The sequence below is a fragment of the Rhinolophus hipposideros genome, assembly GCF_964194185.1.
Source record: "Rhinolophus hipposideros genome assembly, chromosome: 14".
NCBI classification, from domain to species: Eukaryota; Metazoa; Chordata; class Mammalia; order Chiroptera; family Rhinolophidae; genus Rhinolophus; species Rhinolophus hipposideros.
Genome location: NC_138060.1, coordinates 5,228,205 through 5,245,617, shown reverse-complemented (window position 1 = coordinate 5,245,617; position 17,413 = coordinate 5,228,205). Strand labels below are relative to the sequence as shown.

Below are 17,413 nucleotides of genomic sequence, written 5' to 3'. Positions count from 1 at the left end.
GAACCACTGAGTTAGACACACATGGTTTCAAATCTTGGTAAATTACTTAATTTCTCTGAGCATCAGTTGGCTCACTTGAAAATGGGGATAAGAACAGTACCTAGGGAATAGTGCTGAGGTGAACAATAAATGAAAGAATGGATATAAAGCCTTTAGCCCAGCTTCTGGCACAGGACAAATGCTCAAAAGACATTAGCTATACTTGTTACTTTTGTTAGCTAGACTGTGTACTGGAGAAAGAACCCTGGTGGTTGGAAAGGCCTATAGGGCCCTCGGTATTACTGGTGGCCACCAAGGGTTAAAAAAATGTATTGAGCCAAAAGAGACAGAACAGATATGCTGATCTGTTTTGGCAAACCATTCCTTATTCAGTGCCAAGTATTGGCCAGGTTACAGGCAAATACGACACCTCGATGTAAGCTTCAAAGCCATTATGAAGGGGTTCTCCCCCATCTCATCTCAAATGTTAATCTCTGTCGGAGCCAGGCCGACTAGCTCTTAATTGGACACACAGCAGAGCTTGAAGGCAAGGTGCCAGTATAGTCAGCTGTCGGACACACTTAAAAAAACAAAATCTACCCAGTATAAATGCTCAACCATTGGCACCATCTGCTGCCCAAATGTCAGTCACTGTAGAGGAGAACACTTGAATCTTGCACAGTTTGGGGATGAATGGGCCACAACAAATGGCTATGAAAGTTAAGTGCACAGCTAATCACCCATCTCTGGGAGTACAGAATATAACCACCACCAAGGCCAGCTGGATTTGGCACCCAGCGTCAAAGCCATCCTGAACTCTCCAGCTGCAGCTGACTAACACTTGTGTGCGCACGTCTGGGCCTTCACGTTCCCAAAGCCTTATCTCTGATTTCAAAATCACATGCCCTGAACCCAACTAGACTTTAAACCTAGTTACCATATTTGTCAAATCTAAGATATACAATTATTTTATGTCCCAGTAAAAAAAGAAAAAAAGACTGCCAACATCGTAAGAATTATCCCAATTTCACCAATATTTAAATGTGAAAGAAAAGTCTTGGAATCCAAGAAATATAATTATATTTCAACCAATTATCAAGGTGAAAAACTATGCTAATACATATGTAAGGCCAACTGGACTTGAAATCTACTTAAATGAAATTTTTTGGTTTACTTTTCTTTTGAATATGAAAGTCTTAGATACATAATGTTGAGAATTTTGAAAATATACAGAAGGGTATTAAGAAGAAAATTAAGTTACTTGAAATTCCACAACTATTAGTATTAAAATATTTCCCAAGGAGTCTTTATGTGTACGTATTTATACAATGCTGGGATCAAGTAGTTGTGAGCATTTTGTATCCTGCCTTTCTGCATTTCACGTTATATCATGAACATTTTGCCTGTATCTTTAAATAGCCTCCACAGATGACAAGAATTATAAGAGTTCTTATATATCCACATAAGTTGAATAAGTCTATAAAAAGCTATATGGTTTGCTGCATGAAAAACCTTTGGGAAACTCCTGGGTAGGGCCCAGCTCACTTGACACTGTGTTGTCAAATATATTTCTTGCAATGACATCAGGCCAGTTAAATGTGAATCTGTATTATTATGAACCAATGTTGTTGTAAAGCCCTTTCATCCTGAAAATTAAATCAATGCAGTAGGATCGTATTATTACAATAGTGAGAATGTCACTGAAAACTAAGTTTACATACTACAAGACTGAAATTCCAAACCATTTTTCTCCTAAGAAAGTTACTTTTCATCCTGTTCTTGAGTCTCTCACCAAATGAACTACTTTGGAAATGCTGTATACCATCAAGAGGCTGGACTACATGACTCAAAAAACTACTTGTTACTAACCTGGTAAAATCACTGTCCCTTTCTGGCTGGGTTTCTTTCCACATCTAATTCGGTATTCATTTATTGCATTTTCAATCTCCTGGAGCTTTTTCACTGCATCCGTGTAATCTTGCTTTCGTTTTTTCTTCACGGTTTTACAAAGGTCTGGCTCACTGGCAAGTTTCTTTGCAGCTTCCACCAGCTTTTGCTGTATTAGGAAATTGCTCTCCAGTTCTTGCAAAGCAGGATCCTGCATTTATACAATGATATTGTTTTATTTTTATGGACACATACAGTCATTCTCACATGCACTGGATAAGTAAATCAAATTTCTTGTGCATTCTCAAATCAGATGCTCTTTAAGAATAAAATCTTCCTAAGTGTTACTGCATAGGTATCCTCAAACACTTTCCTAGAAGACAAGACCTCTCTAATCGATTTACTTAAACTTCCCATGAGTCTAGACCTCTTTCCTTTTCAAAGAAGGGAATGGCCTTTCATTCATTCAGTTTGGTTGGGTAAAAATCCTATTTTTCAAGACAGGATTCTTAGCCCAAGATTCATAGATGCGGAATGTTATTATATTCAGATGCATAGCTTTAGAGACAGATAAATTTGGGTTTGATTTCTCTTTCTGATGGTTCCTGGCTGCATAACCCCCAAACATGCTGCTTAATTTTTTAATGATGCAGGTTTTTTTCCTCATTTGTAAAATGGAGATAACATCTACCTTACTCAAGTATGGTGAAGATGAAATGAGATAATTCATGTGCATTGCTTAGTTCAGAGCTGGGAATATAGTGAGCACTCAAGAAATTGCAAAGCTCACTCACTCTATTAGTGATGGAAACTGCTATCATTTTCTAAAGCCAACAGGGCTAAATTTCTACAAGAAACCTGAGTAAGATCACACAGTCTGATCACATGCAAATGAGAAAGTACGTTCTACATTGGCTAAGAAATCTTTTAACTTTATTATATCCTAGTGCTGTACATGTATTATCTCACCGAATAATCTTCTGTCCCTCAGGGGGAAACAATCACTGCACCCCCATTTTGTAGATGAGGAAACTGAGACCCGAGAAATGAGACTTCAAAGAGAATAAACTATTCGCAAAGGCAACTACTTAGATTTAAGTGGAAGAGGCTAATGTCAGAGTTTTTAATTTTTACAATGTAAGAATTTATAAAATTTGGGGTTCGTTCAATGCTCTCTATGTTTGGGGAAGTAACATAATGAGAAATAACTCAATTTTAATTGAACTGTACTTAAAATAAAGAATTCAATTTGGTCTACAGTATCACTTTCAACTGGAGAGATAAAAATGGACAGTAGTGACTCAAAAACCAAAGGAACACGTCAACCACACACAACAAATAGCTTTTCGGTCTCATTGTTAATAGAAATTCTGGGAGCTGGTGCTTATACCTCTTCACTTGGCAGCAAGTTGTCATCTAATTTGAAAGCAGTCCCCACACGCCTTCTGACCTGAGGAGGTTTCTCGCCTATGTTCAGTGGATACTCCTTTGGCATTTTGCCTGTGAGCTCCTGTAGAACAAAACAGAATCAAGAGGGGGATAATTGACACCGGCTGGGGTTGTCAAACACAATGTGAAGAGACCCCCAAAAGCAGAAGACACTCACAGCCTCCCGCAAACAGATCTTCTTAAGTTCTTCGACTTTTTTCAGGAGTTTTTCTTGCAACAGCTTTTCCTTCTTCTTGAGTTCAAGGATTTTCTCTCTCTTTTGTTCCTCACTAACTTCTGAGTCTTGAGAACCTGGGAGGATTGGCAGGTGGGGCAGGGAAGGTTTATACAAGGAATGCTTCCTTCCTTTTGGAAGGACAAAGGATTTTTTAAGCCAAACCTGCTATTAAATAGTAGTTTATTTCTTTTCTCCTTGTTTCTGAACATAATAAAAGGAAACTGGAGAACATTTTCTCATGCTTCTGGGCATCAAACAGAGCCTGGTAATAAAATGCGCCTATTGCATTTTGGCTCAGTCATTTTAGAGGCAGTGATAAAATGTTCAATGTTTCAGAGAAACCCAAGGAAAAATTTAATTTTTCTCAGCAGATGAGAAGGTTAGACGTTCCTTGAGATAGTCGTTGGAATGGTCTTTTAGAAAGCAAACAAGCAAGACAAAGGAATGTTCTGTGCTTTAGGTTCACAAGTTGACAGTAGGATTTAAATGGGAAAATTCATTTTAGTGAAGTTACATAAACATAGTGATAAAAGAGTGCAGAATTTTTATAGAAGGGCTTGGGACAGCAATGGTGTAGGGGAGAAGAGAGGGGGGAACATTCAAAGCTTGTAGTCATGTTTGACTTTGTATTAAATGGAGAATTAGACAACTGTCTATGTCAAAAGCTAAATATTGGGGGAAGACGAAGCTGATGCAATTTATGGGGAGAAAATGTCCTTTCAAGCTACTACCCCAGGCACTCACTATCTTTGCATCTAATGTTACTTATACAAATTGACTATGTATAATTTAAGTTTATATTCTTTTTGAAACTAGTTTATATTTTTTAAGATTTTATTCAAAACAGCTGCCTACTGTAAATTTTTATATGCTATTTTTTTCCCAAAAGAATGAGTTAGAAGATGCATTTAAAAGTGGTTTACAAATAAATGGGGGGGAAAAGTAACCAAAAACAAAAAAAGTGGTTTACAACAAAAAAGTAAAACAAACTAAAGGTTGCTTGCACTTTCTCTGATCGCAGAATGTTACCTGAGGAGATTAAACTGCCGTTGCTGGCCATGACACACTGACTTTTGGCCTCCAAAGTCACCAGTTTAGAGATCCTTGGAGTTCCCATCTCTGTCAAATCCATTGCTATATCGTCTAAACTTCTGGCTGAAGGAATTTTTGCCTAAAAGGTATACAACATTGTTATGGAATTCACTCAATTAAACCTATTTCAAATTAATAAAATGATTACGTTACTATAGAATAAAAATGTCAACATGGAGGACAATTTAGAATTTTTATACATACACTAAAGTGACACTCTTCAGAAAAAAGTACAAGACTTAAACTTTGTAGTTAAAATGCATTAATGACTATGGATGTTTCTTTCTCCTGGTATAGTTCAATCATTAACTTTAAAATGTCACCAGTGTACACACACGTACATGCCAAAAAGTTGGCAAATCTTACAATTTTTGAATCAAGTTATATATTGCCCATTTTTCAAATGTAAGAAAAATTAAACTTTTGGTAGTTGGTAGTAAAGTTAAAAAAAAACACAACCCCAAAAACGAAAAGAATTTAAACCCATGTGCTTGCATATTTTCTGAGAATGCTTATCTTTTGAACAGAAAGCAAATGAGGCAAGGGCGTTTACTCCTATAAACTCTTCTAGTAACTTACTTTGCTTTGCTTCCGGTCCAAGTAAAACTGGTGCTGACTAATCGCCATTACCCAGATGGACTTGATGAGAGAAGAGTTTGCATACCAGGTTTGCACAAAGAGGCCACTTTGCCCAAAGGTTCTTCTTGACACTGAAATCCTGAAAGATTAAGGAAACCACTCCAATTATTTGCCTCTGGCCCCAGCACAGCACAAAATGTACCCAATCAGTAATGTTGTAACGAAGCACCTTCGTAATTGTTTTTCTGCTGCCACACTCTTGGGCTGACCGGGTTCTGATTTTCTCCTTTTATGACAAAACCAGTCACAACTAGGTAATATCTTTCTGTAAAACTAGTATATTAAAAAACGCGTACACACACTCAAAGGCACATAAGAATTAGTCAAACTAGAGGCTGTACAGAAACAGTTAAAACCATCACAGGAGGTTGGGAATAAATGTGGGACTATTTTAAAGACAAAAACTTGTGGGATCAGCACCTTCCTCAAGGAGAAAGAGCATCTCAGATCTAGATAGACTTGTCTGGCTCAGACATTATCAGAGGATGAACATAATAACATTGTCTGAAAATATGCAAGTCCAAACCTCGTCCAGAGCACTGCTCATGCATAAACCAGATGAAAAAGAGAATAGGGTGAAAGAGAGAAGGGGCTATGGGAGTGGGGGGCTTAGAGTGTGGGGGGGTGGGACAGGTACTGTGTAGGGGGAGGAAGAAAGGGACCAATGTTCTTTGTAGGAATTCAAGTCCTCTTTTTGTCATGGTTGTTTCTCCCATCCCTCTGAACAGCAATCATCTATAAATGTATATGAAAAGCAACCACTCAGGACTGATAAAGAATTCCTCTGAAGAGTTTTGAGAAACAACAATCCTGACTTTAATTAATGTTGATATCTTGGCAACTGTGTTTTTTTTTTTTTTCTTTAGTGATCAGGCATACCTTACTTTAAAATGAGCAAAGGATGTGAATAAACATTTCTCTAAAAAAATATACAAATGGCCAATGAGTACATGAAAAGATGGTCAGCCATCATCAGTCATGAGGGAAATGCAAATCAAAACAAGAATAAGCTACCACTTCACATCACTGGGATGGCTGTTAAAAAACAAACACACAAACACACGAAAAAACAAAACTCAACTAAAAATAAGTGTTTGGGAGGATGTGGAGAAAATGGAACCATATACATTGTTGGTGGGAATGCAGATGGTAAGCTGGTATGGCTGCTTTGGTAAACCATCTGGCAACCTCTCCAAAGATTAGAGTTACCACCTCCCCCAGCAGTTCCACTCCTAGGTACACACACAACAGAAATGAAAACATGTGTCCACGCAAAAACTCCACCAGCATGTTCATACAGTCACCAGGACCATAGAGAGAAAAGACTGTGATTCTCACCTCCGTGGGTCATGAACTTCAACAGCAAATTTTTTCTCACGGAAATATAAGTTCTCCAGCTGTTTCCATTGGAATAGCTAAAAAATTAAGAAAACACAAAAGCCACACAGCTTTGATTCATGCTAACTTTTACTAAATCTAGAAATCAGCATAATCGTCAAATAATTGGGAAGGTTGTACACTAAGTACAAACACGTGATGCAGTCTTCTCACAAACCAATGAAAAGTCGAAACCATGGTATCCTTTCTTTCTTTCTTTTTTTTTTTTTTTACTTAGACGTTCATCATTTATATCCCTCAGACTGTGGACCCCCCCTCCCCAATCCCCCCATCCACTATCCCTCCGACATTGCACCGAGCCATCACATTATATATATAAAATTATAGTTGGCATTCACCATTGTTCAGTTTCAAGTGTACAGTACATTGATCAGGCATCTACATCTTCCCTGAGGTGGTCTCCCGAATGGGACACGTGTCATGGTATCCTTTCTGACAGTAATCTTCATCTCACCAAAAAATCTTCCTTGAACAATAAAGCTAAGCAACTGTGGGATACATGTGTGCTGTTTTTCCTCTGACTCAACTTAATAAAAGAGGTAGTAAGGAAATCCTTGTAGATTCCAGGAAGCACATGCCTTCTGATCAAAGATGCTAACTTCACAGTTAAATGGAAAGATATTCAAAGAGATGTTTCAATCAGACCACAGATTAAATTTCAAACGAACGCAAAGTGAAAGTAAACCGGAACCCCAAGCAGGGGTGATTCTCCATACCAGATTCCCTGCCTACCAGTGTTTTCCTAAATGCAACAGAAATCTAGCTCCAGGAATTAGACAGGGGTGGGCAGGGGTGGGGAATGCTGGAGCTGCCCTCTTGGTTTCTGAGCTGGAGCCTCCAGCTTCTGGAAACAGAACTCACTTCCATATTCCCACTGCTGACATTCTATGCTGCATTCAGTGCTAGGAGCCAGTTTGTTGGGAGAAACAGACTTCACTAGTACTATTCTTTTGCAAACCACATCCTTTGTAAAAAGCAGCTCATTCACAGAACTGAGTGTGCCCTGCTGTATTTTCTGGCTTCTGAGTTAGACCTTGTGCTAGCCTGAGCCTCATATTGTCTCTAAACTTGTACTTTATAACTGAATTCCTCTTCTCTGTCCCTAGTCTTCACGATGAGGGAAATAATAGCACAGCAATTTCGTTTCATTATTAGGCTTTGGCTGGATTTTTAAAATTTTGTTCAAAGAATCTTGAAAGAGCATTTTAATTATCTAAGTAATAACTTCTCTGCACTGCACTACCAGCAAAATCATTTCCTGAAGTACAGAACCAAGGTTTTTCACGGACACGTAAACCTTATATAAAGGAACAGCATAAGTTTAGGGGTCCTGTGTACACGCAGTTAGGAGAAAAGTGTCCAAACTAGACTCCCAGCCCAAACATAGTGCAATGAAGCAGCACACACTGAGAGCACAGCACTCCTCTCGAGGTGTGAACATGCCGTCATCTGTAACTACAACACTCACCCAGGTTGAAAGTTATTAGTGAAAGCTTAAAGCTACATACCGATTTCCTAAAATGTCCGGAGACGTGAGGCTTTCATTTCTTTTAATCCAGAGGTTCCAAAACTGGGAAATCCTGAGGTTCTTTCTCCCTCCCTCTCCAAAACAGCAGCACCGGGGAGTTGTGAACTGAGTTTCCTAAGATACTTAGGTGGAACTCAGTTTCACAAACTAGCCTCCCACGGCTGACACACACAACTACTGACTGACATCAGCAACTCTAATTGAATGACACCTCCCAGCTCAGCTCCTTCCTCCGATCAGTGGGAGGAGAGCAAATGTCTCATTGGCAGATTTTCCCAGAAGAGAAACTCATTTTTAAAAGGAGGTACAATGTGCGTTCAGATACTTCCTGGGAAGTAAGTGGCTTTGAATCCAGACACCAATTCACCGGAGGTGGTCCAAAGGAGCCATTTCTCCCGGGGTTCACTCACCCTGGACATGAACAGGTTCTACAGGAAGAGCCACAAACCACTTCAGCCGTGTTTTCCTTTGCGTCCATTCCCACACACATAAAAACCAGGGCTGGACTTGAAACATGATCTCTGAACGCCACCCCCTCTCCTCTTATCACTTACAAAGATGACATACTGGCGCTTTTGCCTCCATTCAGCATGTTCCTGCACTGAGGGCAAACATGCTTCCTGTAAGCAAAAGCCCCACTTAAAGGTGAAGGGCTTCAGCTCATTTAAACAATTTGAAAAAATTAGATGGCAACTGGGTTGGCAAAAGAAGTTATGAGAACAAGACTGAGACTTTGTGTCTGAAAGGCAAAGCCATTTCCTTACCTGAAATCTTAAAATTTTATGCAAAACTTGATCTCATATATGTGCTTATAATACTATAAAAGTGAACTGGAAATAGCACAAACTTCATTTGTGACAGTGGTTGCCACTAGCATGGTGATGGTACAATGTATGAGGGGTAAGTAGTACCAAAACACTTCCACAGTACAGTAATGTTTTATTTCTTTTATTAATAAAAATAAGATGAAGTAAATATGACAAAATATTAGTAATTGTTAATTTAAGTGGTTATGCAGGTGTATGTTTTTGGTACTCCTGTATTTTTAAAAAATTAAAAAGAAATGCAAATTTCTCAAATTAAAATAAGTTTACATAAAATGTACATAGGTCTATTTTATAAAATAGTGTAATTTCCCCCTCCTAACCATTTGAGAGGCATCTATTTTAGACACTTATTATCAATGTAATTCTTATCAATGCTTGAAGTTGCTAGGGAATAACTTCTAATTATAGTGGCACTAGATTTAGCTGGCAGCTGGAAATAAGCTAGTTTTCCTTTTGAAATTTCTGAAATCATTTTTCTAGCACACTTTACATTATTTTGGTGTTTTTGATCTCCAAAAGCTAGGAGGAAACTCTGAAAGAGGCAATAGAGCTGAGGCGAAGTATTCATTTACTAAAAGATTGCTCATGCAGCATTCGAAGGACAGGACTTCTGACACAGCAGGAAGCTGACTAATTTTCATTCCCTTCCTTTTTGCCAGTGTTTTCCTTAAAAGATAAATATGAGCCCCTGACCTTTACCCACTGGTCAAAATCATGCGAAGATTTCAGATCAATGGAAGGAGAAGGGGAAATTGGCCACAGAAATATCCATCAGGCTGACCTGACTTGTTGGGGCCTCTGCATTACAGAAATAGTCTGTCATATAATAAAGAATATTCTAAATCATCTGAACTATGAAGGGGTTTAAAGAAAGCATTCTGCATTTGAGGAAAGAGATCAAAATTCAAATGTAGAAGAAAGCAAAGTATGCTTCACATTTTCTATTATTTGGAGATACTCGTGTCCATATAGGGTAGGACTATCACCAGGTATGATGTCTTATAGGGTAGGACAAACCTATTATATATATATATATATATATATATATATATATATATATATATATATATATATATATATAGTTATATAGTTATATAGTTATATAGTTATATATATATATATAATTCATGCATGTGTATATAGACAAACATACTTGTAATTTTTGTATTAAAATCAAAAACAAAATTTGCCCAAACCAAAATGACCACTCTTGGAGATTTGAAAGAAAAAACAAAAGAGGAGTTTTATCTGCTTTGCAACACAAAGTTAAAAGTATGAAACTCGACTGTTTTCCAAAGTGATCATTAAACAAGCATAATAATAAGAATTTATTAGTATTTATTACTGTTTATGTGACACACTAGTAGCTATAAATTAGAAATTGTGCTGTTTTTAGAGTCTATGGTGTTAGTGATGAAAGGAAACACTTGTATAGTGAAAATAAAACCATAAATTAGGTCTTCCTTAGTCTACACCCATTTAGAATGATTAGTTGTGCCTTTTAGCATCAAAAGAAGGAAGTAGATCGCCACAGATGAAATAATAGCTGGGATTAACTTTGAGACTGCAAAGTACTACATTTGATCTTAGCCAAAAGGCCGAGAAGCGATAGAGACAGCAAAATAAATAAATAAAAAGATAAAATAGAAAAAGTAAAAGAGGAGCAATATAAACAATGGTATTAACAAAGACATAATCAAAAGTACAACAGGAAGAGAACATATCCTAAGGTCAGTAATTACCCTGTCTTAAAACAAAAGTGTCAAAATTTTTAAAAACTGACACAGAAAACCAAAGCAGAATCAATCCCAATTTTGAAAGTGAACTTATGCAAAATATTGTAATCAGAATAAATTCCTTTTATCCTTAGATGTAAAAGGAAGTTGATGGTTTTTGAATAATTTGCCACACATTGTTACACTTTGTTTAATGAAACGCATGGGATGAATATTTAAGCCATTTTCTTGAAACGTACAATCAATATTTAGTTAGATCTCATCCATTATTATAGATTTAAGGAACTAGAAGAAATCACCTCTTCCCATCCCCACTCTACAATTACAATGGTTCTTAAATATCTGAGGCCACATTCAAACTTTGATAAAAAGACTCCCAGGAAAAGCACAGGGACCTTTAGGAGACAGGGTAATGCATACTTCAGCAGCTCTTGGAGTCATTTGTTCATTTCTGTTCACCTTCTACGTGAGAAGTCCTGCTTTTGTTGGTGAATAATGGACAGACCCCTCCGTGTGGGGCTTACTTGAACCAATAGGACCAAGTCAGACTGCCTTACTTTGCATTCGGGGTTTACCACTTGTGTTCTATTTGCCAAGTTGCTTCACTTTTCTGAGTCTCAGTTTCCTCAGTTGTAAAATGGGACCAACAGCGCCTGCCTTGGAGGGTTGTTGCAAGGTCCCGTGAGATTATGTTTGTGAAGCACTTAGCCCAGTGCTTGGCTCAGAATAAACATTCAGTAAGTGATAAAGTTAGTTGTATTTCTTACGAAGGACTCTCAGTCCAATGTCCTAATTTTATCATGTCTTTGTGTAGCCACCGACTAGCAGAAACGCTGTCTGGTTTGCACATCTGTCTTTTCCCTGACGAGTAACAGCCAAGTTATTTTGTTGATACACCTGTGCCATTCAGGTTTCCAATTCTGTGAGTTTCAGCCTCTGTTAAAAACTGCTGAATATCTGTTGATTTCATCAGTGGTTTCTGGATACACCCTCTAGGTAGGAAATGTGTTCACTGTTCCTGCCTCATAGAGGTCACAGAGGAGAGGAGAGGGGTGGGTCAGGGGCACGCCTACAGGCAGAAACAGGGAGTGAGCTCCCTCAAGTCCGGGGTACTCAGAAAAGGAATGTGCCCTGGCAGGTACAAAAATGCTGGGGAATGCGCACCTGCCACTGGCAGGAGGGAGCTGTTGGGATAGTGAAACACCCAGAAAACGCCTTGGACAGAAAGCATCAAACTGCCGTTTTGAATCTTGACAAATTGAATGTAGACACCACCCAGAGTTTTAACACTAGGCAAGCACAGGAAAGATGTCATCAGAGGCTGTTTTTTTGTGTGGTTTTTTTTTGTTTTATTTTATAACAGCACTTATAAGTTAATCATTTAACTGCAAATTCACCTGGAAATGACTAAACTTGGGATAGTCACAGCTGCGTGACTATGATTGTATAATCATACACAACCAGGCACAACCAGGCCCCAAATACACCAGTGCCTAATCAGAGCCCACCATCTGACCTTTCTCACTTGGGAAGAGTGCTCTATGGATATTTGTAATACTAACAACAACAACAACAAAAAGAAAATAAAAAAGAAAGAAAGAAAAAAAAAGAAGTAATTCCCAGTTCTACCTCACAGGAATTATGAGGTAGGAAGAAAAAGCAGCAATTATGCCAGCCATTTGCAGAAAAGGACTCTGAGTCCCTTGCATTTTACTTAGACTAGTGGTTCTCAACCAATGATGATTTGGTGTCACTCCCCATCCCCACCGACAACCTCAGGACATTTGGAGATGTCTGGAGACATTTTGGGTTATCACGCTGGAGGGAAGGGTGCTCCCAGCATCTTGTGGGTGGGGGCCAGGGATGCTGTAGAACATCCTACTATGCTCAGGATGAATTTACATGGCCCCAAATGTCAATAGTTCAGAGATTGAGAAACCCTGACTCAGAGGATAATTTCTGGTGATGTAATTATGCTTTGGTCAGCGGAGTGGGTTGGTGAGGAAGATCAAATTTTTGGTCTAAAAAACTAAATTTTGGAATTCTATTTTTCTCTAGGCAATGCCTTTAGGAACAAATGGTTGGCCAGATTGTTTTCTAAATGCAAATGTTATCTACTGGAGGGACTTACAACAACTGATCAGATTAGAAGAGGCCCTGCTAACAGTGTCAGGCATGCTGAACTAAACTTTCATAACACACCCAAATGGTACACACTCAGGTAGGGAAAATTACTTCTTTAGATGTGATATCATAACCTTCCATACAGAAAGCATCACATCTTAAATGCAGGGAGTAAAACATTCTAAACATTTTTGGAAAAGTTTAGATGAAGAAATTCTGGGTATCAGGAAATGCATAATATAAAAACCTGACCATCTAAGAAGGTGTCATCTCACCCAGATTTCCTCTGTGGCTGAAGCTCTCACCTCCCAGGACTGGCCTAATGACTTCCTGTCAATACTTCCTGCATCAGGGCGCTCACCACGTGTATTTGGTACAACCAGTGTTAACCTGCTGCTCACAGGCACCGGCCTGGCTGTTCTGGATTGTTCTGGATGTTTACAGCTAGCATCCCTTCTCATGGGTTGGGAGCTAGTATTGTTCTAAAACACTTGCAATAAAATCCCAAATTTTGAATGTAATTCTGTCTTTCCAAATGAATTGTGAGGACCTTGATCCCAGGGATTTGGCTTTTTCCTAAAATGAGACAAAGAATACAAAGTACTAGCTCAGGTCCCCGGCAAACACAACGGGCTCAGTAATTTTTTTTTTGGAAAAATATAAAACCATGTACTTCACACTGTCTTGCTAGAAATTGGTTGCTAAAGGTTGAATGAGTTAAAACCAAACCAATCTGTAGTCATAAGTACACACAGAAGAAACCTTTACTGTTTATGCCCGTTCATAGAATCATTTTTCACCATGCTTTAGATACTGTTTGGTTGTCTGTACATTTGGACTAGTCAATTCTATTAAAGAGCTATCCTTCATTTTTCTATATGTGACAACAATTTAGCCATTTGGTAAATGCTTAGAAATACAAGGTAATATTAAATAATGAAGTCTAATGGTTTTGTCTGTCCAGAAGGCATTTCTCTACCTACATCTTCAGTTTCCATAAGAAACACTCTTAAAGTTCTAGCGGCCATGGACTCCTTTCAGTTGTTACAACGTGCCGACCTCCTTCCCCTCAGCATACACTGTTCTCTGACTAGAACATGCCAACCCATTCTTCACAAGCGTGACTCCTTCTAGTCCTCCAGGCCGCAAATAAATATCTCCTTTCTCAGAGAGACCTTCCCTGAACACACTAAATGTTACCCACCCATCCCCATTATTTTCCTGCCATCAGAGACTATAGTTTCCATCAGAGACTGTTCAAAATTTTTAATTATATCTTTATTTCTTGCTTACTTGTTTCTCATTAACCACCCCCCTAAAACACTTCAAAGGAAACAAACACAGTCTGACAACAACTCTTATCACCCTCAGGATCTATTTTTCCTCCTTCCCTTTAGTGACAGAACATCGTGAGTTAAGACTTTGCCCACGTCCACCTGCACTTCCCATCCTCCCTTGCAGTTAGACTTGGTGACTTTACGAATAATAAAACTGCTTGTCTTGGATTCTTTCCATTTGCCGGCTGGTTTTGAAATGGAAATGGATACTCACCAATGCCCAACCAATTCTCTAAGAGTTCCCTGTTTTAGAAGAACTGCTTAAAATTCTAATTGTGATTAACTGTAGGAGGGGAAGAGAAATACCAAAGCTATCCAATAACTTTCTATAAAATATTTACTCAATGAAAACATTCACTAATTCATTGGATCCTCATAATGATCTGTGAGGTAGATAGAGTAGATAGAATTATTTGAATTTGACAGTTGAGAAAATAAAGGCCCAGAAAGGTTGAGTGACAGCTCCAAGTCAGCCAATGGGTAAGCAGGAGCACAGGACTGGTTCTTAGTTCAAATTCAAGCTACAGGATTTGAGTTCCCCTCCCACTAATTCTGCAGAAGGTTTTAACAATCAGATTGATTATTGGTGTGGCGAGGTTTAATTATACACTTTACAAACTGGATGGACTGGTTTCCAATTGACATTTAGTGATCCAACTTTTTCCCTCCATGCCATACTTTATTTTGTACTGACATAGAAAGTGTGACTGGACAGCACATGTTCTCTTCTTCTGTGGTTGACCTCATCTAGCACTTAAGTAGGGTTAGAAGTAGCATCCTAATGGAGATCCATGGTAATGTGGTAAAGTGGATAAAGCAAGGAGGGTTCGGCATGATTGAGACGGTTGTACTTAGACAAACCAGCAAGTCACTCTGAGTTGAAGTGAAATGAACCCTGTACTTTTATGACAAGGAAACAGAAGGACAAATTGCTTCTTGCTCTAGGCTTTTGGGAATTCCAACAGTTAAGAAAAAAATCAGTTAACTGAAGGCTGAGCACCTTTTCCCCATCCTGAAATGACCTGGAGTGATCATAAGACTTTCTTAGCTTGTTATAATGCAGAAAGATGCTAAATCTTGAAAAGCATTTTATCCCACTATGGTCTTCCTATAACACCTTGACTCGCGTGCCATTTTTATTTCCCATCTCTGACTGGTTCTGGTTTTCCCAGGTGAAATACTTGCCCGAGGGGTACAAATCAGTCATGATTTTAATCAGCCACTGACCCACTGTGTACTTCTTTGGAAAAACAGACATTTTTCCTTGAAGTACTGAATAAACAATAAAAAGTTAGAAAGAATACAACTCTGCATGTTTTCTTTTTAAAGTAAAAGTTCATCATTTTTAAGTTCAAATGTCCTATGATTTGAAATTCAGTTGAGTTCTGGCATGATTTCACATTCCATATGAGTTTGCAATGACACATTTCATGTACAAAGGGAGGATTAAAAAGAAAAACTACTTATGAACTGAATTTTTAATACCCTGATTTTTTTTGTGGCTTCTACTCAGAATTTTAAAATTTTCTCTTAATTTGCAACATGCATTAAAGCATTATTGTTCATAAATTGGGAGAGGCAGAGTGCTTACCAGTTTCTGAAAATAGAAAATTTGAGTGTGGACTAGTACATGGCACATTAGGGCTATGGGTTTGGAGCAATGTGGGGTCCTCGCTATATAAACAATGATCCAAGAATATTTCTGATACCCTTCTTGATTGTCTGTCCCTCACGACCAATGAACAACACCAGTTGTTGAGTGATGACTGTATCAAGCAGAGTGCTAAATATAATCTCATTTAACTCTCATAACCACCCTATGCATTTGGTGGCATTATATTGTATAGTTGAGAAACTGAGTATAAAGAGAGATTAAACAACATGCCCAAGGCTACACAGCAAATCGACATCAGAGACAGGCTTTGGGTTGCTTCCAATACTCTTTCCTGCATCATTATACCACATGGATTGAAAATGACTTGGCCCCCATGACTGGCAAAGCCTTATAGACAAAATACATGAAGGGTACTTGTTAGACATTCTGGAAGGAAAGACAAACACAGGCCCCAACATCCAGAGGCTATAACTGATTGACATTATATGGAAAGGACAGAAGGGCTCAGTCGGTGGATCTTGGACCAACCTGTTTTCAAATCAGCCCTTTAGCATCAGTCTCTCTTATTACTGGCAAATTTTCCTCCTTCTGGTCGGTTTTTAAGCCGTATAGTTATAACACAGTAGGCATGTGGTTCAAGAGGCAAAGCATGTACAAGGCCTCCCATTCCAGTCTTTGTTTCATTTCAGTTTGCCAGTAACTTGCTGCATGCATATGCCCATGCAAATAGCTGGAGCAGGTCCTCCTTTTATAAGTCTGTACTCATGGCCCTTTAAATGATGCATTTTTCCACTTGTGCCAACAGCCAGGGACTTGTAAAACGTCCTCCCTCCAATTAAACTCTTAAATTGTTTGGATGGGAAAAATAGAGATACGGAAGCAAAATCCATTGTCATATTTAATGGAAGAAAAAAGGAGGAAGCAAACAGTGGTATAGAGTGGACACCTGCTTAAATAACCAAGAAAGAGAAAGCAAAACAATGATTATAGAAGATGGCCCGTTTATGGTATTTTTGAACTGCATGGCATGTCTTGCAAGTGAAATAGGAAAACTCTGCAAACTGAAAAAAGGAAGTGGCTTCTGACCCTTGTCTAGACTGTGGAATGAACAAGCACAACTGATTATGATCAGTGTCAAACAATATTTACCAATTTCTCTGAAACTGTGAATGTAAATAAAGGCCTGTGAGTCATGACAAACTGAGAAAAAATTAACTGCAATATTTACTGTGCTGATTCTGATTCACCATTATTTTGGAAGAAAGCCTGGTTGTTTTCAGTGAATGCATTTTCGTTCTGTGGGAATTTCAGTTTTATTAAGCCACATTAGCTAAGAAATTACTTGTGAGTCAACTTAAGTTATATTTTACATGCAATCTTCAGAAAACCGGCAAGACACCTGAATGTTATTAAGTAAAATTTAGGGAAGAAATAAATTACCAAAAAATGTTGACATAAATGAGGTCTACCTTAAGAAAACATGATACCATGTTTCCCCGAAAATAAGACCTAGTTGGATAGTCAGCTCTAATGTGTCTTTTGGAGCAAAAATTAATATAAGACCCAGTCTTATTTTACTGGGTAT

General features: G+C 38.3%; 1 protein-coding gene across 6 annotated transcripts in view; it reads right to left on the bottom strand.

Moving 5' to 3' along the window:
- Window positions 1-17,413, bottom strand: part of FRMD4B (FERM domain containing 4B) — a 374,957-nt gene that overhangs the window by 15,643 nt on the left and 341,901 nt on the right. For all 6 annotated transcript variants that reach the window (XM_081072541.1, XM_081072543.1, XM_081072542.1 and 3 more), the window contains 6 exons: window positions 6,602-6,678; window positions 5,204-5,342; window positions 4,562-4,703; window positions 3,473-3,606; window positions 3,257-3,376; window positions 1,849-2,077 (listed from right to left, as the gene is read on the bottom strand). In XM_081072541.1, coding sequence (XP_080928667.1) covers window positions 1,849-2,077; window positions 3,257-3,376; window positions 3,473-3,606; window positions 4,562-4,703; window positions 5,204-5,342; window positions 6,602-6,678 — 841 coding nt within the window. The remainder of the gene's footprint in view (window positions 1-1,848; window positions 2,078-3,256; window positions 3,377-3,472; window positions 3,607-4,561; window positions 4,704-5,203; window positions 5,343-6,601; window positions 6,679-17,413) is intronic.